This window comes from Vipera ursinii, assembly GCF_947247035.1.
Source record: "Vipera ursinii genome assembly, chromosome: 3".
Lineage (NCBI taxonomy): Eukaryota > Metazoa > Chordata > Lepidosauria > Squamata > Viperidae > Vipera > Vipera ursinii.
The window spans coordinates 210,299,045-210,321,884 of NC_139516.1; the positions used below are offsets into that span (position 1 = coordinate 210,299,045).

General features: G+C 47.5%; 1 protein-coding gene across 1 annotated transcript in view; it reads right to left on the reverse strand.

Moving 5' to 3' along the window:
* ARHGAP39 (Rho GTPase activating protein 39) overlaps positions 1-21,949 on the reverse strand; it is a gene marked incomplete at its 5' end in the record, with an annotated part of 73,785 nt that extends 51,836 nt beyond the window's left edge. The window contains 2 exons of the mRNA XM_083358207.1: positions 15,140-16,535; positions 21,756-21,949. Of these exons, the coding sequence (XP_083214333.1) occupies positions 15,140-16,535; positions 21,756-21,949 (1,590 nt within the window). The remainder of the gene's footprint in view (positions 1-15,139; positions 16,536-21,755) is intronic.
* Between the last annotated feature and the right edge of the window lie 891 nt (positions 21,950-22,840).

A 22,840-nucleotide genomic window follows, 5' to 3' on the forward strand; every position in this document is an offset into this window, starting at 1 on the left:
CAACACAGAAATCAGATTGACTATATGCTCTGCAGCCAAAGATGGAGAAGCTCTATACAGTCAGTAAAAACAAGACCAGGAGCTGACTGTGGCTCAGACCATGAGCTTCTTGTTGCAAAGTTTAGGCTTAAACTGAAGAAAGTAGGGAAAAGCACCAGGCCAGTCAGGTATGAATTAAATCATATCCCCATGGAATATACAGTAGAGGTGAGAAATAGATTTAAGGAATTAGATCTGATAGACAGGGTGCCTGAAGAACTATGGACAGAGGTTCGCAACATTGTACAAGAGGTAGCAACTAAAACCATCCCAAAGAAAAAGAAATGCAAGAAAGCAAAATGGCTGTCTGAGGAAGCTTTGCAAATAGCTGAGGAAAGGAGGGAAGCAAAAGGCAAGGGAGAAAAAGAAAGATACGCCCAATTAAATGCAGAATTCCAAAGAATAGCTAGAAGAGATAAGAATGCCTTCTTAAATGAACAGTGCAAAGAAATAGAAGAAAACAATAGACTAGGGAGGACCAGAGATCTTTTCAAGAAAATTGGAGAGATGAAGGGAACGTTTAATGCAAAAATGGGCATGATAAAGGACCAAAATGGCAGGGACCTAACAGAGGCAGAAGAGATTAAGAAGAGGTGGCAAAATTACACAGAAGAACTATACAAGAATGAGCTTAACGTCCCTGATAATCACAATGAGGTGGTCACTGACCTCGAGCCAGACATCCTAGAATGTGAAGTGAAGTGGGCCTTAGAAAAGCTGAGTAACAACAAAGCTAGTGGAGGTGACAGTATTCCAGCTGAGCTATTCAAAATCTTAAAAGACGATGCAGTAAAAGTGCTACACTCAATTTGCCAGCAAATTTGGAAAACTCAACAGTGGCCACAGGATTGGAAAAGATCAGTTTACATTCCAATTCCAAAGAAAGGCAGTGCCAAAGAATGTTCAAACTATCGCACTATTGCACTCATTTCTCATGCTAGTAAAGTCATGCTTAAAATCCTACAAGCTAGACTTCAGCAGTATGTGGATCGAGAACTACCAGAAGTACAGGCAGGATTTCGAAGAGGCAGAGGAACTAGAGATCAAATTGCTAACATACGCTGGATCATGGAGAAAGCTAGAGAGTTCCAGAAAAACATCTACTTCTGCTTCATTGACTATGCTAAAGCCTTTGATTGTGTGGATCATAACAAACTCTGGCAAGTCCTTAAAGAGATGGGCATACCAGACCATCTTATTTGTCTCTTGAGAAATCTATATGCAGGCCAAGAAGCAACAGTGAGAACTGGACACGGAACCACTGATTGGTTCAAAATTGAGAAAGGAGTCCGGCAAGGCTGTATACTGTCGCCTTGCCTATTTAACTTATATGCAGAGCACATCATGAGAAAGGCAGGGCTAGATGAATCAAAAGTTGGAATTAAGATTGCCGGAAGAAACATCAACAACCTAAGATATGCAGATGATACCACTCTAATGGCAGAAAGTGAAGAAGAACTAAAGAGCCTCTTGTTGCGGGTGAAGGAGAGTGCAGAACTTGGGTTGAAACTAAACATTAAGAAAACCAAGATCATGGCATCCGGCCCTCTCAATTCCTGGCAAATAGATGGGGAAGAAATGGAGGTAGTGACAGATTTTATTTTCCTGGGCTCCAAGATCACTGCAGATGGGGACTATAGGAAAGAAATTAAAAGACCCTTGCTCCTGGGGAGGAAAGCCATGGCAAATCTAGACAGCACACTAAAAAGCAGAGACATCACCCTGTCAACAAAAGTGCGTACAGTCAAGGCTATGGTCTTCCCAGTTGCAATGTACGGCAGTGAAAGTTGGACCATAAGAAAGGCTGAGTGCCAAAGAATTGAAGCCTTTGAACTATGGTGCTGGAGAAGACTCCTGTGAGTTCCTTGGACTTCAAGGCGATCAAACCGGTCAGTCCTAGAGGAGATCAACCCTGGCTGCGCTTTAGAAGGCCAGATCCTGAAGCTAAAACTCAAATACTTTGGCCACCTAATGAGAAGGAAGGACTCACTGGAGAAGAGCCTAATGCTGGGAAAGATTGAGGGCAAGAGAAGAAGAGGAGGACAGAGAATGAGGTGGCTGGATGGAGTTACTGAAGCAGTAGGCGTGAGCTTAGATGGACTCCAGAAGATGGTAGAGGACAGGAAGGCCTGGAGGAACATTGTCCATAGGGTCGCGATGGGTCGGACACGACTTCGCAACTAACAACAACAACAATATATATATATATATATATATATATATATATATATATATATATATATATATATATATATAGGTCTAGAGTCTCGGGTTTCTTCCCGCGTTCCTTTCATCTCAGAAAGTTGTGGCGACGTTTCGACGAAATCCCATCCGTCGAAACGTCGCCACAACTTTCTAAAGATGAAAGGAACGCGGGAAGAAACCCGAGACTCTAGACCTACACATACAGACACCCGCAAGAATCTACGAAAACAAACATATATATATATATATATATATATATATATATATATATATATATATATATATATATATATATATATATATATATATATATATATGTTTAAGTATTTGTCAAGGCTTTTTGAATGGACCTTGCTAATTAACTCTTTCATTCCTGTTTTGGCCCGGCTCAGGGCTTATCCACAGGAAGGTTAAATATAATATATATAATCAGCCCGGGTTCGAATCTCAGATAAAGGGTATGACTAACTGATGAGAACATAAAAGAGTTCGAAATGATCATCTTAGCCTCCCAAATTCTTTATTAGCAATTTGAATAATTTGCACAAATAATGAGCTGTCATAAGTTGACTAGTTCCTGTGGATAAGCCCTGAGCCGGGCCAAAACAGGAATGAAAGAGTTAATTAGCAAGGTCCATTCAAAAAGCCTTGACAAATACTTAAACATACATTTGCCTTGCCTTCCAGCTAATATAAGAGAGACAGAAACTGTGGCTCAGGAGGTTAAAACACTGCCTGATATATAATCAGCCCGGGTTCGAATCTCAGATAAAGGGTATGACTAACTGATGAGAACATAAAAGAGTTCGAAATGATCATCTTAGCCTCCCAAATTCTTTATTAGCAATTTGAATAATTTGCAACGTTTCGACGGAATCCCATACGTCATCATCAGGCTGGTGGCTTTAGCTTTCTTCTTCTGGGAGAAGCATGTGGCTGTTTGTTCCTCTTTTTTAAACTGCCAGAGGGGGTGTGTTCTGTGGGTGGAGGTGTGCTCTGATTGGGTGGGGGACCAAGTGTGTTCTGATTGGGTGGGAGTGTGTTTTGAATGGTGGGTGTGTTCTGATTGGGTGGGGGTGTGTTCTGAGTGGATGGGCTGGTCTCAGCTGCCAGCTCCAGACCTGAGCTGGTGAGTTGTGCTGCTTTTGTTCGGCTTCGTGTTTGTGGTGGTGCCATGTTTTTATAGTGGGTGTCAGTTTGCTTATTGTGTGGTTTGGAGGGGTTGCAGCTGTAGTTAGGTTTCTGTTTTGTGGTTGTGCCTCGTTATCATTGTGGGTTCGGATTTGCTTTTTGAATGGTTGTGTGGTGGTGATGTCATGTGATGTTATCATGAGTTTGGGTCTGGTATTATTCTTGGTGGTTGGGCCTCGTCTGTCAATCAAGGCGGGTTTCCAAATGGCTGGTAGGCGAGAGGTATCATCTCGTTTATTCATGCTATGGGGACGTTTTTCTATCTCAATGGCTTCTCTGATTATTCTGTTGTTAAAATGTTCAATTTTGGCGATAGTTTTGGTTTTTTTAAAATCAATTTCATGTCCCGTGGCTTCAAAGTGTTGGACCAGGGATGAAGTTTGTTCTCCCTTTCTGAGTGAGTTTTTGTGCTCTTCAATGCGTGCACTTATTCTTCTGTTGGTCTGTCCGATGTATGTGGTGGGGCAGGTGGTGCATGGGATTTCGTATACTCCTTGGTTTTCTAACCCAATTATGTCCTTGGGGTTTCTTAGGATGGTGGATATTTTTCTGTCTGTGTAGAATGCTGTTTTGATGTTGTGTTTTTGGAGGACCTTGCTGATTCTGTCTGTGGTCCCTTTTAAGTATGGGAGGAGGGCTTTGCCATTTTCTTGTTCTCTGTCTTGGGTTTTTGTGGGTGTCTCTCTTCGGATTAAGTTGGTAATCGTGTTTCTTTGGAATCCATTGGCTGTTAGTACATTAGTTAGAGTGTGTAGTTCGGTTTTTAGGTGTTGTTCGTCAGCTAGGTGTTTTGTTCTGGAGATGAGTGTCTTGGCTACGGAGTTGATCTGTGCTGGGTGGTGGTGTGAGAGTGCGTTCAGATAGCGGTTTGTGTGTGTTTTTTTATGGTAGATAGTGTGTCCTAGGGAGCCGTTGGATTTCTTGTAGACTAAGACATCAAGGAAGGGAAGTTGATTGTTAGCTTCTGTTTCCATGGTGAATTGTATTTTGGGGTGTAGGCTATTGAGGTGTATGAGGAAGTCATCCAGTTTTTCTTTGCCGTTTGGCCAGATTACGAAGGTGTCATCTACGTATCTGAGCCAGAGTTTGGGTTTGTGGTTGGATTTTTCTAGAGCGAGGGTTTCAAAGTGTTCCATGTAGAGGTTTGCGATGACAGGTGAAAGGGGTGATCCCATGGGTGCTCCTTCCATTTGTTTGTATCATTGTCCATTGTAGATGAAGTATGTGTTAGATAGGCAGTGGTTGGTCAGATCTAGGATGTGTTTTGGGGGGTTGTATTTATTTAGGATAGCTGTCAAGGCTTCTTTGATTGGCACTTGGGTGAAGAGGGATACGACATCGAAGCTCACAAGTAGGTCACAGGGCTGTAAGTTTAGTTTACTTATGATCTCTATGAATTGGAATGAGTTTTGTACGTGTGAGGTGATGGAATTTGCGTAAGGCTGTAGTTGTTTGGCAAGAAATTTGGCTAGATTTTGTAGAGGTGAGCCTATGGAGCTGACTATGGGTCTGAGTGGGGAGATAGAAAAACGCCCCCACAGCATGAATAAACGAGATGATACCTCTCGCCTACCAGCCATTTGGAAACCCGCCTTGATTGACAGACGAGGCCCAACCACCAAGAATGATACCAGACCCAAACTCATGATAACATCACATGACATCACCACCACACAACCATTCAAAAAGCAAATCCGAACCCACAATGATAACGAGGCACAACCACAAAACAGAAACCTAACTACAGCTGCAACATCAGCCACTTTAAACCCCTCCAAACCACACAATAAGCAAACTGACACCCACTATAAAAACATGGCACCACCACAAACACGAAGCCGAACAAAAGCAGCACAACTCACCAGCTCAGGTCTGGAGCTGGCAGCTGAGACCAGCCCATCCACTCAGAACACACCCCCACCCAATCAGAACACACCCACCATTCAAAACACACTCCCACCCAATCAGAACACACTTGGTCCCCCACCCAATCAGAGCACACCTCCACCCACAGAACACACCCCCTCTGGCAGTTTAAAAAAGAGGAACAAACAGCCACATGCTTCTCCCAGAAGAAGAAAGCTAAAGCCACCAGCCTGATGATGACGTATGGGATTCCGTCGAAACGTTGCGCCTACACCTTTAGTTCTACGCGGGGAAAAACCCGAAAAACCAAGGATCCATATATATATATTTGTGTAAATTACTAACAAAGAATTTAAAGGGAAACTGAGATGCGTTTCTGACTCTTTAGTCTTCATCAGTCAGCTATACCCTTCTGAGATTCGAACCTGGGCTGATTGCATACTAGGCAGTGTACTAGTATGCAATCAGCCCAGGTTCGAATCTCAGAAGGGTATAGCTGACTGATGAAGACTAAAGAGTCAGAAATGCATCTCAGTTTCCCTTTAAATTCTTTGTTAGTAATTTACACAAATATATGAACTGTCCAGTGTGACTACAGCCTGTTCGATGGCCTTCAAGATAGGCTGAAAACAGGAAATAAAGATTTGCTCCATGTTTGGGGCCTAGCAAGGTAATCTAAATAGTTAACACTTGAAATATATATATATATATATGCTTTTAAGTGTTTGATATATATATGTGTGTGTGTGTGTGTATGCTTTTAAGTGTTTGATATATATATATATATGTGTGTATATATATATATATATATACACACACACACACATATGCTTTTAAGTTAGCCCTAAAGCTTTTCTCTAGCTAGGCTTGAATTATACCTGTCAAAGGCTGCTGCAAAGTCAGATATAAATGGACTTCGGATCAAGCTGTAGTTGAGCAATGTAGCTGATTCAAGCACCTGGGTTTTCTGGTGAAAACACTGGCTAAAGAGAATAAAAGGATGAGGGGAGGGTTAAAATTTAAGGGCAGGAGACGTTTAGCAGCCTGAGTAATATTTCAGAGACAAAGGGAGGGATTGATTGAAATCTGGAAGCTGTTTAGTAAGTAAGCTAAGAAATTAACGGGTGGTGAACTTCGGATCAATTGATTTATCAGTGCTCCAGAAATCCTGAAATGAACTCATTTTCCAGGTCGACTGGCCTCAGCTAAATCACCTTTCAAGGAGGTTCAAAAGCAGTCAGGATGACAGCCCAAAACAACAGGTGACATCCCGCCTTAAAAAGGTCTATATGGTACCTAAAATTTACTACAGGTAATCCTCGACTTATAACCATTTGTTTCGTGACTGTTCAAAGTCACGACAGCGGCTGGAAAAGGTAACTTATGACCAATCTTTGCACTTATGGCTACACCCAGAGATAAGGACTGAATTTGTTGTCTGTGGAGGTTCTCCGTCATCCGGGTCCTGGCTGCCCCAAAGGTGACTTTTTTCAGGAGCCAACTAGACTTTCTTTGTTTTTCCTTGAAGACGTTTCGCTTCTCGTCCGAGAAGCTTCCTCAGCTCTGACCGGATGGTGGAGAATGGAAGGATTTATACTCCTTACAGACAGTTGGTCATTTGCCTCCTTTTAGAGAGTCATTGAGGCCACCTGGAAGTTTATCAAAGTCCACATTCTGGACAGAGATGGGTCCAAGGGGCCATCTGTGTCAAAACTGAACACCCCTCCCTCAACAGAGGGGGAGGGATACGCCATCATCTATCTCTAGAGCAGGGGTCTTCAAACTCGGCCCTTTTATGACTTGTGGACTTCAACTCCCAGAATTCCTCAGCCAGCACGCTGGCTGAGGAATTCTGGGAGTTGAAGTCCACAAGTCATAAAAGGGCCAAGTTTGAAGACCCCTGCTCTAGAATCTACACCACGGTCCCTTCAACAGTTCCAAGAAGGCTCCACACCCACTTGCACCACTCAGGTGACCCAGAGGAGACTCCAAAGTGCTCCAAAAAAAGGCACTAGAAGACCTCCAAGGTGCCTTCCAACTGTATTCTGATTGACTGATAGATTTGATTGATTGATTGATTGATTGATTGATTGATTGGTTGGTTGGTTGGTTGCTTGACTGGTTGGTTGATTTACTGATCGATTGAAGGAGAGAAGCAACTTAGAACTAAGGAGGAATTTCCGGAATTTCCACCATGGGGCTGGACTAGAAGACCTCTAGGGTCCCTTCCAACTCTTGTTATGCCATGATTTGGTAAGGGTCTCCTGCCTGAGCAGAGGGTAGGCCTAGAGGACCTCCAGGGTCCCTTCCAACTCTTGTTATGCCATGATTTGGTAAGGGTCTCCTGCCTGAGCAGGGTGTAGGACTAGAGGACCTCCAGGGTCCCTTCCAACTCTGTTATTCTATGATTCTAAACAATTAAGAGTCATTGAAGCCACTTGGAGGTTTGTCCAAATCTACATTCTGGACAGAGAGGACCGCTGGTTGGAAAAAGGGGTCAAAGAGGCCATCTATCTCCAAATTGAAGAGCCCTCTCTCAACAGAGGGGGAGGGATACGACATCCTCTATCTCCAGTCTACAACACAATCCTTTCAGCAGTTCCAAGAAGGCTCCACACACCCATTTGCACCACTCAGGTGACCCCCGAGGACGCAGGTAAACCTCCAAGTGGTCCCAATGACTCTCTAAAAGGATGCAGATGACCGGCAGTCTGCAAGGAGTGTGAATCCTTCCAGTCGTTTGAAGTGTGCTTTGCCCCATTTTACGCATTTTTCTGGCCGCAGTTGTTGAGTGAATCGCTGCACTTGTGAAATGAATAACCCGGTTGTTCAGTGAATCTGATTTCCTCACGGTCTTTTGCTGATGAGAAGGCTGCAAAAGGCGACCACATGAGCCCGTGGCAACAAATGCAAGGAAACTCCAGATCAGAACAGCCAAGACCTTTCTTGCCGCAGTTGCTACGTGGATCCCTGCAGTTGTTACCGTATTTTCCAGCGTATAAGATGACTGGACGTATAAGATGACCCCCTACATTTCCTGTTAAATTATAGGGTTTGGGCTATACTCACCGTATAAGACTACCCCTCTTCCAACGCACACCAAATAAAAATTAAAAAACATCAGATTTGATTTTAATATGGTAATTTTAATTCAAATGCTTATGACATGCAGGTGCTTAGTAGGAAAACTGTCACTTATAAACATAAGGCTGTTTGTCATCAAACATGTAAACATAAAACAGTGCAAGTGGATTAAACTATAATAATAATAATAATAATAATAATAATAAGAAGAAGAAGAAGAAGAAGAAGAAGAAGAAGAAGAAGAAGAAGAAGAAGAAGAAGAAGAAGAAGAAGAAGAAGGAGAAGAAAAAGGAGAAGTAGTTGGAGGGGACCTTGGAGGTCATCTAGTCCAACCCCCTGCTAAGGCAGGAAACCCTATACCATTTCAGACAAATGGCTGTCCAGTCTCTTCTTAAAAACTTCCAGTGTTGGAGCATTCACCACTTCTGGAGGCAGGTTGTTCCACTGGTTAATTGTTCTAACTGTCAGGAAGTTTCTCCTTAGTTCTAGGTTGCTTCTCTCCTTGATTAGTTTCCATCCGTTACTTCTTGTCCTGCTTTCAGGTGCTTTGGAGAATAGCTTGACTCCCTCTTCTTTGTGGCAGCCCCTGATTCCAGCAACCATTCCCTATTTTCCTAATTCACTTTTTCACTTTTCCTAATTCACTCTAAAGCTTTCCCTGCGCAGAGCCTTAAGTAACACCAGCTGCCTGCAATTAGTGCAGGTTCGCATCCCACCAGGCTCAAGGTTGACTCAGCCTTCCATCCTTCCAAGGTAGGTAAAATGAGGACCCAGATTGTTGGGGGCAATAAGCTGACTTTGTAATAATGCTGCTTTGGGGGTGGGGGGTGAAAGCCCTAATAAACAGGCATATACACAGAATGAAGGCTATTGCTAAGCACATTGATTTGTGCTTTAAATTGTAAGCCACCCTGAGTCTTCGGAGAAGGGCAGGATATAAATGGGATTTTTTTAAAAAAGACCAAATGGGAGATCCGCTCCAGGTTTTCCAGCCAGCCCGCCCAGTTCCTGAGTCAAATGTGTCCTTAGAGCTAAGCAGCTGCTCTGGCTGCTGCATTCCCCACCTGCCTTTCAAGTTGGGATAGACTACAGCTGCTCTTCAACTTTAGTAGGAAAGACGCCCAGACCCCAGCCTGTAAAAAATCACAGACTGCAGCTTCTTCTCCAATTGGTCCCGCTTTCCCTGCGCAGACTAAATGGGAGATCCGCTCCAGGTTTTCCAGCCAGCCCTGTCCCTAAATTTTCAGCACCTGCGTATAAGACGACCCCTGACTTTTGAGAAGATTTTCATGGGTTAAAAAGTAGTCTTATACGCCGGAAACTACGGTAAGTGGGTCACACGGCCGTTAAGCGAATTCTGGCTTCCCCCATTGACTTTGCTGGTCGGAAGGTAGTCAAAGGGGGGGGTGTCACATGACCCTCTCGGGGACGCTGCGGCCGTCATAACTATGAGTCGGTTGCCAAGCGCCCGAATTTTACGCACGTGACCGTGGGGGATGCTGCAGAGGGAAAACCGGTCGTAACTCGCTTTTTCCAGTGACGTCGCAACTTTGAACAGTCACTAAATGAAGTGTTGTAAGTCGAGGATTACCTGTTAAGAGAAATCTGGGGCGAAATTGTGGCCCTCAAGTCGAGGAGGGACTGGAACCAGAGTGAATTTTTAAAGCAAATTAAACAAACGGTGAATGGTTTTTTGCTCCTTAAGAGGCTGCAACGAAACTTTATTTTAATTGCTTTGAAAAATGTTCCCTTGATCAGACAATTTATTCGTTTGCCGGTGATGTGTTAACGAGGTTCCTTCTGACACTTAATGATTCTCGGGGGCATGATTTGCATAAGGAAATGAAGTCATCAAACGGGAGCGAGCTGAACAGGGGGAAACCGAGGCATTGGCGACAGTTTTCATTCTGGCCGGTCACTGGTGGACCCAAAGCCACGCGTACAAATTAGAAATTTTGCATTTTCTCTCTCTCTCTCTCTCTCTCTCTCTCTCTCTCTCTCCTCTCTCTCTCTCTCTCTCTCTCTCTCTCTCTCCCTCTCTCTCTCTCTCTCTCTCTCTCACACACACACACACACACACACACACACAGCCCAACAATTTATCTCCATTCCATTCAGAATAAATCCTTCATATCGGACAGTGCCCTCTTTTTTCCCCCTTATAAAGGATCGCGGACGAGTCTAAACTTCATTTCTCTTGCAAAAGTCCCTTTTTTAAAAAAATTAAAAAAAGACGGTTTCAAGGGTTCCGGGCTGAGAAATCTGCAGCTGAATCAATTGTTCCCTTGATCCTGACCGCTCGGAGCGGCTGGGAAACAGACAAAAAAAAAACTGTCGGAAGGCCTCGATCTAAGAGAATCACAATGAACCCTCCGAGCAGGTTTCAACCTGGCTGAGAAAAAAGGTAGAACAAAATATCCCGGTACCCCAGGTTGAAATGTAGGATCCTTAGGTGGTGGTGTCTGAGCTGGCTGGTTTCCTTGCAGACGTTTCGTGACCCAACTAGGTAACATCCTCAGTGCTAGAAGGGAGTGAGGTGAGGAGGAGGAGGAGGAGGAGGAGGAGGAGGAGGAGGAGGACTGTGGGGTCCTTGTGCTCTCTGAGCTGGGTGTGGTTTCCTTGCAGACGTTTCGTGACACAACTAGGTAACATCCTCAGTGCTAGAAGGGAGTGAGGTGAGGAGGAGGAGGAGGAGGAGGAGGAGGAGGAGGAGGAGGAGGAGGACGACTATGGGGTCCTTGGTGCTCTCTGAGCTGGGTGGTTTCCTTGCAGACGTTTCGTGACCCAACTAGGTAACATCCTCAGTGCTAGAACGGAGTGGGTTTTATGGAGGGGACGGGGGAGGAGGAGGAGGAGGAGAACTGTGGGGTCCTTGATACTCTCTGAGCTTCGGTGTTTCCTTGCAGACGTCTCATGACCCAACTAGGTAACCTTCTCAGTGGTAGAAGGGAATGGGGTTTGTGGAGAGGAGGAGGAGGAGGAGGAGGGAGGAGGAGGAGGAGGAGGAGGAGGAGGAGGAGAACTGTGGGGTCCTTGATGCTCTCTGAGCTGGGTGGTTTTCTTGCAGACGTTTCATGAGCCAAATAGGGAACATCCTCAGTGCTAGAAAGGGAGTGGGTTTTATGGAGGGGAGGGGAGGAGGAGGAGGAGAAAAAAGGAGGAGGAAGAAGAGGAGGAAGAGGAGAAGAGGAGGAGAAGAGAACAGAAGAAGGAAGAAGAGGAGGAGGAAGAAGAAGAGGAGGAAGAAGAGGAAGAGGGGGAGGAAGAGGAAGCAGGAGGAAGAGAAGGAAGACAAAGAGAAGGAAGAAGAGGAGGAGAAAGAAGAGGAAGAAAAGGAGGAGAACAGAAGGAGGAGGAAGAGATGGAAGAAGAGGAAGAAGAAGAAGAAGAAGAAGAAGAGGAGAGGAGGAGGAGGAGGAGGGAGGAGGAGGAGGAGGACTGCGAGGTCCTTGGTGCCCTCTGAGCTGGGTTATTTTCTTGCAGACGTTTCATGACCCAACTAGGTAACATCCTCAGTGCCAGAAGGTGCAAACCCCACTCCTTGATGATGTTACTCAGTCAGGTAATGAAATGTCTGCAAGGAAACCTCCGAGCTCAGAGAGCACCCAGGACCCCCACAATCATCGCCCCCCCCTCCTCCTCCTCCTCCTCCTCCTAAACCCCACTCCCTTCTAGCACGGATGATGTTCCCTAATTGGGTCATGAAATGTCTGCAAGAAAACCACCTAGCCCAGAGAGCACCAAGGACCCCACAGTCCTTTGCTCCTCCTCCTCCTCCCTCCTCCTCCTCCTCCTCCTAAACCCCCCTACCTTCTAGCAACTGAGGATGTTACCTAGTTGGGTCACGAAACGTCTGGAAGAAAACAGCCAAGACTCAGAGAGCACCAAGGACCCCACAGTCCTCCTCCTCCCCATCTTCCTCCTCCTCCTCCTCCTCCCTGCACAGATGATGTTCCCTAGTTGGGTCATGAAACGTCTGCAAGAAAACTGCCAAGCCCAGAGAGCAACAAGGACCTTACAGTCCTCCTCCTCCCTCCTCCTCTCCTTAAACCCCCTCCCTTCTAGCACTGAGGATGTTCCCTAGTTGGGTCATGAAACATGTGCAAAAAAACAGCCCAACCTCAGAGAGTATCAAAGATCCACAGTCTGCCTCCTCCTCCTCCTCCTTCTCCTTGGCACACTCCACTCCCTTCTAGCACTGATGATGTTACCTAGTTGGGTAATAAAACGTCTGCAAGCCAAAAACCAAACTCAGAGAGCACCAAGGACCCCACAGTCCTCCTCCTCCCCATCTTCCTCCTCCTCCTCCTCCTCCTCCCTGCACAGATGATGTTCCCTAGTTGGGTCACGAAACGTCTGCAAGAAAACTGCCAAGCCCAGAGAGCAACAAGGACCTTACAGTCCTCCTCCTCCTCCTCCTCCTCTCCTTAAACCCCCCTCCCTTCTAGCACTGAGGATGCTCCCTAATTGGGTCATGAAACGTGTGCAAAAAAACAGCCAACCTGAGAGAGTATCAAGGATCCCACAGTCCTCCTCCTCTCCTCAAACCCCCCTCCCTTCTAGCACTGATGATGTTACCTCGTTGGGTCACGAAACGTCTGGAAGAAAACAACCCAGCTCAGAGAGCACCCGGGACCCAGAGGACAAAAAAAAAAATCTGGTTTGCTTTTCAAGCGCTGTTGTGCGTCCTTTTCTCTCTCTTTAGAGCACAATTCCTGTCTCTTTTTTTTCTCGCTTTATGCTTATTTCCTCTTGAAATCCCCTTCGGACCCGTATTTGATATCAAAAGCATCATGGCCTTACTACACAACGGATACCTTTGCGGAACTTACATAATCCGCTATCGTTTGTGCAACAATAGGAATGTGGCAAATTATGTTAAGTTAGGCCTGGGGTTGTGTCGTAAGGCGACGGCAGCTCAAAACGGCATACCCGTCTCCCCATCACAACACAGAGTGGGGAGTTTCTTCGGCATCGCAGAAAAAGCACGGTGTCAGCAAAACCAAAGCGATGGATTGTATAAATTGTGCAACAGTGTCACTTCCACATGAACGCCACCTCGCCCGCTTGTGGGGGGACGGACTCCCAGAACTGCGTGAGTGAACAATTGTGGGATTCCAAAGAAATTTAGTTCCACCATTAGAGCATCTGCCTTAAGCAACAATCTAGGGAACCGACGCCAAGGATCAGCAACGGCAAAAAATGGTATAAATGATACGCCACAAAAAAAGATCAGGACCCCCGAAAATCAAAGTCAGTGTATTTTGTAAAACATTAAACCAACCTACCCTTCTAGCACGGAGGGAGGGAGGGAGGGAGGGAGGGAAGAAAGAGAGAGAGAAAGAAAGAAAGAAAGAAAGAAAGAAAGAAAGAAAGAAAGAAAGAAAGAAAGAAAGAAAGAAAGAAAGAAAGAGGAAGGAAGGAAAGAAGGAAGAAAGAAAGAAAGAAAGAAAGAAAGAAAGAAAGAAAGAAAGAAAGAAAGAAAGAGGAAGGAAGGAAAGAAGAAAGAAAGAAAGAAAGAAAGAAAGAAAGAGAGAGAGAAGAAAGAAAGAAAGAAAGAAAGAAAGAAAGAAAGAAAGAAAGAAAGAAAGAAAGAAAGAAAGAAAGAAAGAAAGATTATAATAACCAAGCTCAGGAAGGTAATGAAATGTCTATAAGAAAACAAGCAAGATTAAGAAGGGAGGGAGGGAGGGAGGGAGGGAGGGAGGAAGGAAGGAAGGAAGGAAGGAAGGAAGGAAGGAAGGAAGGAAGGAAGGAAAGAAGGAAGGAAGAGGGAGGGAAGAAGGAAGGAAGGAAGGAAAGAAAGAAAAAGAAAGAAAGAAAGAAAGAAAGAAAGAAAGAAAGAAAGAAAGAAAGAAAGAATCAATCAATCAATCAATCAATCAATCAATCAATCAATTATAATAACCAAGCTCAGGAAGGTAATGAAATGTCTATAAGAAAACAAGCAAGATTAAGAAGGGAGGGAGGGAGGAAAGAAAGAAAGAAAAAAAGAAAGGAAGGAAGGAAGGAAGGAAGGAAGGAAGGAAGGAAGGAAGGAAGGAAGGAAGGAAGGAAGGAAGGACACGAAACTCAATTATAACGTTACCTAGTTGGGTAACGAAACGTCTATAACAACCAAGCTTTGAGAGTACCCTACGAAACATCAAAGTCCGCCAACATTATGCTTTTGAGATGGGGCATGATGGACGTGACGTGTCTTGCTTCTTGACATCACCCTGCCTTTCAAGTCGAAGCTTTAGATCTGATCCAGAGTAGATCACCAGCGCCACACGAGGACAGCTCTGACATCCTGCTGGTTCCTCGTGTACAGTCTGGGAAAAGGGCGCGTTTTCGCTTCAGGCCCCCAACCATGAACCACAAAACTGCGTTCTCACTTAACTCTGGACACGTCACGCGGGGTGGGACTTCCCCGGAGAAGGCAATTATGTTGGGAAGAGTTCGTGATAAAAGGCCACCGGGCCGCCAAAGAAGACGGTGGCCGGACGCCCTCCAAGCAGACGCCAGCCAGAGCGCAGATCAACTCAAGGACGCAATGCGAGATCGGAAGAGATTGGAGAGACCCCTGGCCCTCAGAACTGCCAAGGATCCGGTATGAACGAATGGATAACCTCCTCCTCATCAACAACCATAACCACAACAAGGGCCATTTCAAAACAAAAGGAGAAGGGAATTGGTGCAACTTTAACCCTCCCCCAAAAAAAACCCAGCCCTCCATCAATTTCCTGCTCGTTCCTGGTCCTGCTCGTCTTACCTGGGACGGATGCAAGTACGGCTCGGGCGATGCCAAATTCGTCTGCACGGAGATACTCTTTTCCAGCAGGATCTGCGGAAAGGCCAGCTTCTCAAACGGGTTGCGTTTCCAGTGTTTGTTCTCCTGCTGAGCCAGAGCCTCGTCCTCGCTGAAGGCGCGCACCACCGGGCCCGGCATGGGCAGCGGTACAGCCCCGTCGCTCTCGTACCCCGAACCGTCCTTCTGGGAGTCCCAACTGCTGCGCTGCTTCATGTAGTAGTGGGCCTGCTGCGCCTCCCAAGCCAGGCGGGCCTGAGCGAGGAAGGGCTCAGCCGAAGCCCTGCTGGGCTCCCCCTCCACCGACCGGCTCTCCAGACGCCCGCCTGGGGACCGGCTGCACCCGGACAGAGGCCTGTCCTCCGGCGTGCCTTCCTCGCGCTCGCCGGACCCGTCGGTGGAGGACGTGTTGGGGTCGTAGGAAAGAGCGGGCTTCCGGCTCTTGCGTTTGCGGCTGCCCGGCGAGTAACCCGTGGAGGACAAGGTGTTCTGCTGGCTGGAGCAGGACATGGAGTCCTCCCCCTGCGACGGCACGGCGGCCGACGGGCTGTGCCGAAAGTCTGCCGCTTCCATGCTGCTGTAGTCCCCGGATTTGACCTCCAGGCGCTGGTCCCGCATCAGGCAGGGGCTGTGCTGCAGCGAGTAGGAGCCGCCGATGGGGTTGGGGGAGTATCTGTGCCGGGGGGCGCTCTTCAGGGTAGGGCTGGATCCCACCTGCTCCACGTACACCAGTTGCCGCACGTACTCCTTGCCGGCCGGGCTGTACTCCAGGCTCATGAAGCGGTCCGAGCCCTTTTGCTTGGTCAAGACCAGCTGCTGGTACGGGGAATTGGCGCTCTGCTTTGGCGACTGCGGGAACGGGTGGGGTTTGCGGAGGGGCGACTTTTGGGGCGAGCCCGCTTTGTAGCTCCCGCTGGCCTCGAACTGCATATCCACCGGCGGCTCGTCGTAGATGGGAGCCTGGTACTCCATGGGAGGCTCCTCGTACAAGGGCGGCTCGTAGGCGTAGCGCGGGGAGGAGGGCTGCGACTCGCTGGAGTGCTTACGGTGCTGGCCCTGCATCGGGGAGCAGAAGGGATCCCCCCGGCCCAACAGCGGGGAGCAGCTGCCCACATGATCGGCCCGTTTCAGGAAAGGCGACTGCTTCCGCTCCGGGAAGAAAACCGAGTTGTCGGAATCGGCGGCAAAGGTTTGGAGGTTGGGGGACGGCTGGCTGCCTGAGGGCCTCCGCGACCGGGTGCCCTGAGGATGGTCAAGGGTGTAGCCGTTACCCTGGTGCATCAGGAAGCTGGGCTCGCGGTCGGTCACCTTGATCAGCATCCTCTCCTTTGTCCCCGTGTTCCACCGGAGAGAAGATGCCCTAGCAGAGGAGAAAGAGAATGGGGATCAGGAAGAAGGACAAGAGGCGTCTTCTCGTTAATAGGCATCATATTTTTGTCAGGACTTCTCTACGTCTGTTAACACACAAAAAAAGGGACCGGAAGAAGAGCATTCATTGGTGGAACCCCAAATGACCCAGCCTGTCCATGAAGGATTCCTCCTTTTGGAGAACTTGCCCTACCACGAACTAGACCAGGGGGGTCTCCAAACTTTGGCAGTTTTTAAGATCTGTGAACTTCAACTCCCAGAATTCCTGGCCGTCCACATGTTTTCAAGTTGCCAAGTTTGCAGAGCCCTGAAAGCACCTGTAGGACACAATCACGCCTTGCAAGTACTGATTGGTTAAATTGTGGAAATTTTATTCATTTAATTCATATCCCGCCTTTATTGCTCTTGCAGAGGTAGGAGAAAAGCAAGCTAAGCTGGAAGGTGGAATTAAACGGGTCATTAGTTTTGCACTGCCGCAATGGCTCCAAATCCAGCTCCTTGTGAATTCCGTTGAACCTTATCTAGGGGCAACGTAGCTTGGACTGTTAGTAGACTAGAACTTTATATTAGCGGTGGCAATAATAAACTCTTCCGTGGCTCGAACACAACGCAAGTTCCTAGCTATTTGCTCCTGGAAATAACTCAAGGTGGCAAACATATCCTATATGTTCCTCCTTCCTTCCTCTTCCTTTCTTCCCATGGATCCCTCATACCTTAACGCAGCATTTCTCAACTTTGTGTCGCCTGTCCCGTTGGCACATGCAGCAAAAGAAACTCCTGGGACATTATTTTGCCAAGAATTTAACTTTACCGATAATTCCACGCAGGCACACAAGAAGCAAAGCCATTTCTGAAGTTTCCGCGCCCGAAGCGGCGTTAAGTAAGCTCTCTTCTTCTCCCCTGGGCCACCCACTGCTCACTGTCCACCAATCAGTTACGCTCAATTGGTTTTGGGAAATAATCTGAGCGCCCTGGAATTTCCCCAACGTTTGTCCTCGGGGCACCAGGAGGTTGCCAAGCGACAGTTGGCTCTCTTGCGCATTCCACAATTCCTTCCCAGGCCTCTCTTAAATCCCAAACCTGCCCACCCAACCCGCCCTCTTTCTGTTGTCGGGCTGCGAGTGGAGTGCGTAGCAAGCCAGCCGTGACACTTTGGCGACTTTTGAGAGGAGCCCAGAACTCCCCAGCCAGCGGGCCTTACACGAATGACCATCCTTCCCCATCCCGCAGATGCTTTCGGGGAGCTGATGCCCGACACACCTTTGAAAGCACCAGGGTGGAGAAAGTTGATCTAAGTTGATCCAAGAGCCTTGGTGGAGCAGTGGGCTAATGCCTCCTTAAGTAACACCAGCTGCCTGCAGTTAGTGCAGGTTCGAGTCCCACCAGGCTCAAGGTTGACTCAGCCTTCCATCCTTCCGAGGTAGGTAAAATGAGGACCCAGATTGTTGGAGGCAATTAAGCTGACTTTGTAATAATGCCGCTTAGGGTGTGTGTGAAAGCCCTAATAACAGGCATATACATAGAATGAAGGCTACTGCTAAGCTTGTAAGCCACCCTGAGTCTTCGGAGAAGGGCGGGATATAAATGGAATTTTAAAAAAAATACAGTTGGTCCTCAGTTGACGGACACTGGGGGCGCAGGGGTTTGAATGCCTTATTCTGGGCTACTTCTGCTGACTGCCGGCTGCCAGCAGTTCGGCAGTTCGATCCTGACGGGCTCAAGGTTGACTCAGCCTTCCATCCTTCCGAGGTCGGTAAAATGAGGACCCAGATGGTTGGGGGGCAACAGGCTGACTCTGTAAACGGCCTAGAGAGAGCTGTAAAGCACTGAGAAGGCTAAGTGCTACTTCTACTGCCTTCCTTCCTTCCTTCCTTCCTTCCTTCCTTCCTTCCTTCCTTCCTTCCTTCCTTCCTTCCCTCTTTCCTCCCTTCCCAGTGGTTAGAATGCAGTATAGCAGGCTAACTCTGCCTACAGCCTGGAGTTCAATCCTGACCGGCTCAAGGTTGACTCAGCCTTCCATCCGAGGTGGGCAGAGTAAGCCTGCAATACAGCATTCCAGCTCAGAGGTCCCCAACCCTCGGTCGGTGGATCAGTACCGGGCCACGGCATGCCAGCAACCGGTCCGCACAAACGAGCAAAGCCCCATCCACAGGATGTAGGCAGCACACAAAACCACGCACCCTCCGGTCCATGGAAAAACTTCTCTCCATGGAACCGGTCCCTGCTGCCCGAAAGGTTGGGGACCTCTGTTCTAGCTATTCTAACCACGGCGCTGCTACGGCTCTTTATAGTCCGAAAGATGCATTTGTGCGGCTTAGATTCACCTACATCAGACATGTCAAACACAAGGCCCAGGGGCCGGATCCGGACCGGAAGTGTTTTCATGTGGCCCGCGAAGCCATCCTGGAAACAGTGAGGGAACGGCCCCCACTGCCTTGGCCCTGGCCCAGAGACCCTCCTTCTGCCAGAGACCCTCAGATCTGTCCCACTCCTGCCCAGGCCCCCATAGGCCCCCTTGATGCCAACGATGTAGAGCTGGCCATGCCCACCCAGTAGGCCATGCGCATTCTACCCACGTCCACCCAGTAGGCCACGCCCACCCTGGCCATACCCCCCGCCCCCCCCGAGGGCAACCGCAATGCTGATGTGGCCCTCCATGAAATTGAGTTTGACACCCCTGACCTACGTCAACTTGTTTCTTGGAAAATCAATGGAGCTGGATGTTAGAAATGCATTTTCTGATGGATTTGCCAGCACCCTACTTCTGCGTTCCTTCAAAAGAGTAAGCCTGGAGTAACATTCCTAACCAACAGGGCAGGCTGTGGGCCTCACCGAGTGGAATAATCATAACTCATAGAATTATCTATGTGAGAATCCAGAGCGCTGCCCGGTAGATAATGAAAAATGGGTGGGTTTTTTTTCTCTAATGGAAGATCTGTGACAGCATTTCCTCCTTCGCAACGACAATCTCTCCCCCACCCCCGGTCCTAAAAGTCTTTTTAAACCCCCCCCCCATCACCACCCCGGAGATCATTTAGCTTCACGTTAGATCATGAAGCCTCGATCATTTCAGAACGGCACCGAACCTCTCTTGAGTTCTTGCCCTATTTATTTTTACTTGTTATTCCAAAATTTAAAGAAGGTACAAGAAAAAGAAAGAAAGAAAGAAAGAAAGAAAGAAAGAAAGAAAGAAAGAAAGAAAGAAAGAAAGAAAGAAAGAAAGAAAGAAAACCAGCAAAGAGACGGCTTTTATTGTTCGCCGCCGCTAATGGGTTTCCTAACCACTGAATGCTTTCATAAAAACGCCGTCGAGAAAAGCCGAGAAGGCTCGTTCGATAAAGAACAAAAAGCAACGGGCGAAGAGAACGGAGGCTTTGCAAGGGGAGACAATCGAATGAATTTGGGGGAAATAAGGCTAAATTAAAATGCGTTTTCTTTTCTCTCTTTTTTCCCCACCCACCCCGCCTGCCGTTCTTCCAGCTAATTGTGTGTTTTTTTTTCCCCCTCCGTTCTCTGGGCTTTGCGTAACGTTTCTTACCCCGGAGAGAAAAGCAGCACGATGGGTAATAATAATAATAATAAAGTTGGAAGGGACATTGGAGGTCTTCTAGTCCAACCCCCTGCTCAGGCAGAAGACCCAATACCATTTCAGACAAATGGCTGTCCAGTCTCTTCTTAAAAACTTCCAGTGCTGGAACATTCACCGGTTCTGGAGGCAAGGAGTTCCACTGGTTAATTGTTCTAACTGTCAGGAAATTTCTCCCTAGTTCTAGGTTGCTTCTCCTCCTTGACGAGTTTCCATCCGTTGCTTCTTGTCCCGCTTTCAGGTAGGAATGTTAATGTTATTCTTTGGAACTATAAAGCCTATATTTGCATCCGGGGTCCCCGAAGTCATCGTCGTCGTCGTTGTCCTCCTCCTCCTCCTCCTTCTTCTTTTTTGATGCTTAAGAAAGCCGTGTTCGTAGTATAAATGCACGGTGCGCGGCTTCCCTGGCTCGTCTATGTAGATTCTCAGTCTTCTGGGTCCCGGTTGCCCCAAAGGTGCTTTTTTTTTTTTCCAGGAGGAAACTAGACTTTCTTGTTTTTCTTTGAAGACATTTCGCTTCTCATCCAAGAAGCTTCCTCAGCTCTGACCGGATGGTGGAGTATGGAAGGATTTATACTCCTTACAGACAGCCGGTCATTTGCCTCCTTTTAGAGAGTCGTTGAGGCCACATTCTGGACAGAGATGGGTCCAAGGCGCCATCTGTGTCAAAACTGAACACCCCTCCCTCAACAGAGGGGGAGGGATACGGCATCATCTATCTCTAGAGTCTACAACAGGGGTCTTCAAACTCGGCCCTTTTATGACTCATGGACTTCAACTCCCAGAATTCCTCAGCCAGTGTGCCTCACCCGTACCACTGGTGTGCCTGGCTGAGGAATTCTGGGAGTTGAAGTCCATGAGTCATAAAAGGGCCGAGTTTGAAGACCCCTGGTCTACAACCACGGTCCTTTCAACAGTTCCAAGAAGGCTCCACACCCACTTGCACCACTCAGATGACCCCGAGGACACAGATAAAACTCCATAGTGCTCCAAAAAAAGCACTAGAAGACCACCAAGGTGCCTTCCAACTCTATTCTGATTGACTGATAGATTTGATTGATTGGTTGGTTGGTTGGTTGGTTGATTTACTGATTGATTGAAGGAGAGAAGCAACTTAGAACTTAAGGAGGAACTTCTTGACAGTGAGAACAATTAACCAGTCGAACGACCTACCTCCAGAAGTGGTGGACGCCTCCATCACTGGAGGTTTTGATGAAGAGACCGGACAGTCACTTGTCTGAAATGGCATAGGTTTTCCTACTTGAGCAGGGGGTTGGACTAGATGACCTCCAAGGTGCCTTCCAACTCTATTCTGATTCACTGGTTTGATTGATTGATTGATTGATTGATTGACTGATTGAAGGAGAGAAGCAACGTAGAACTAAGGAGGAATTTCCTGACGGTGAGAACAATTAAGCAGCGGAACAACTTCACTTCAGGAGTTGTGGGTGCTGCATCACTGCAGGCTTTGAAGAAGAGACGCGGAGGGTCACTTGTCCGGAACGGTCTAGGGTGTCTTGCCTGAGCCAGGGGTTGGACTAGATGACCTCCAAGGTCCCTCCCAAGTCTGTTCTTCTAGCCTCCATGTTCTCCTGTGGCTTCTTCAGCTGTTGCTTTTCATCTTACAGATTGCGAGCCTCTTCCTTCAGGCATCTCGGAACGGAGCACGGAAATGAGTAAGGGGTGGGGGGGGTGGGGAGGGAAGTCCCCCCTTCCTCCTGGGTCCCGCTGGTGCCATCGCTCTTCCGGGCACAATGGAGTTTTTCTTCCTCAACTGCTGGAACGTGGCTGCGTATAGCCAGAGGCCCTTGCCAGCCCATCTGTTCTTTCCCTCCCATTAAATAAGTTTACCAAATAGATCGGGGTGGGGGGTGGGAAGGAAAAAAAACAACCCTGTTGTAATTAAAACCTGCCAGCGTGCAAAACCGTAGCCCGTCCGCCACAGAAGCCATTAGAAAAAGAAATCGCGTCTGATCTGCTGGCAGCAGTAGCGACGGCACCGAGACTTCTACACCACTCCACAGAGCTTTACAGCCCTCTCTAAGCGGTTTACAGTGTCGACGTATTTGGTCCCAACAACCTGGGTCCTCATTTATTTTATTTATTTATTTATTTTTATTTTTATTCCATTTATATCCCGCCCTTCTCCGAAGACTCAGGGCGGCTTACAAGCTTAGCAGTAGCCTTCCTTCTATGTATATGCCTGCTTATTGTTTTATTTTTTATTTTTAATTCCATTTATATCCCGCCCTTCTCCGCAGACTCAGGGCGGCTTACAAGATTAGCAGTAGCCTTCCTTCTATGTATATGCCTGCTTATTGTTTTATTTTTTATTTTTAATTCCATTTATATCCCGCCCTTCTCCGAAGACTCAGGGCGGCTTACAAGCTTAGCAGTAGCCTTCATTCTATGTATATGCCTGCTTATTAGGGCTTTCACACACACACCCCAAGCGGCATTATTACAAAGTCAGCTTAATTGCCCCCAACAATCTGGGTCCTCATTTGACCGACCTCGGAAGGAGGGAAGGCTGAGTCAACCTGGAGCTGCTCAGGACCGAACCGCCGGCTATGGGCAGAGTCAGCCCGCCCAATTCCTGCAACCGTCTTTCATATCTTTTAGCCTCCAGTCCCCCCCAGTCTTCTTTGTTGCCTCAACGGCCGGGCAGAGGAGCCCTGATGTGACCTTAAGTTTATTCTCTTTTTTTGTAT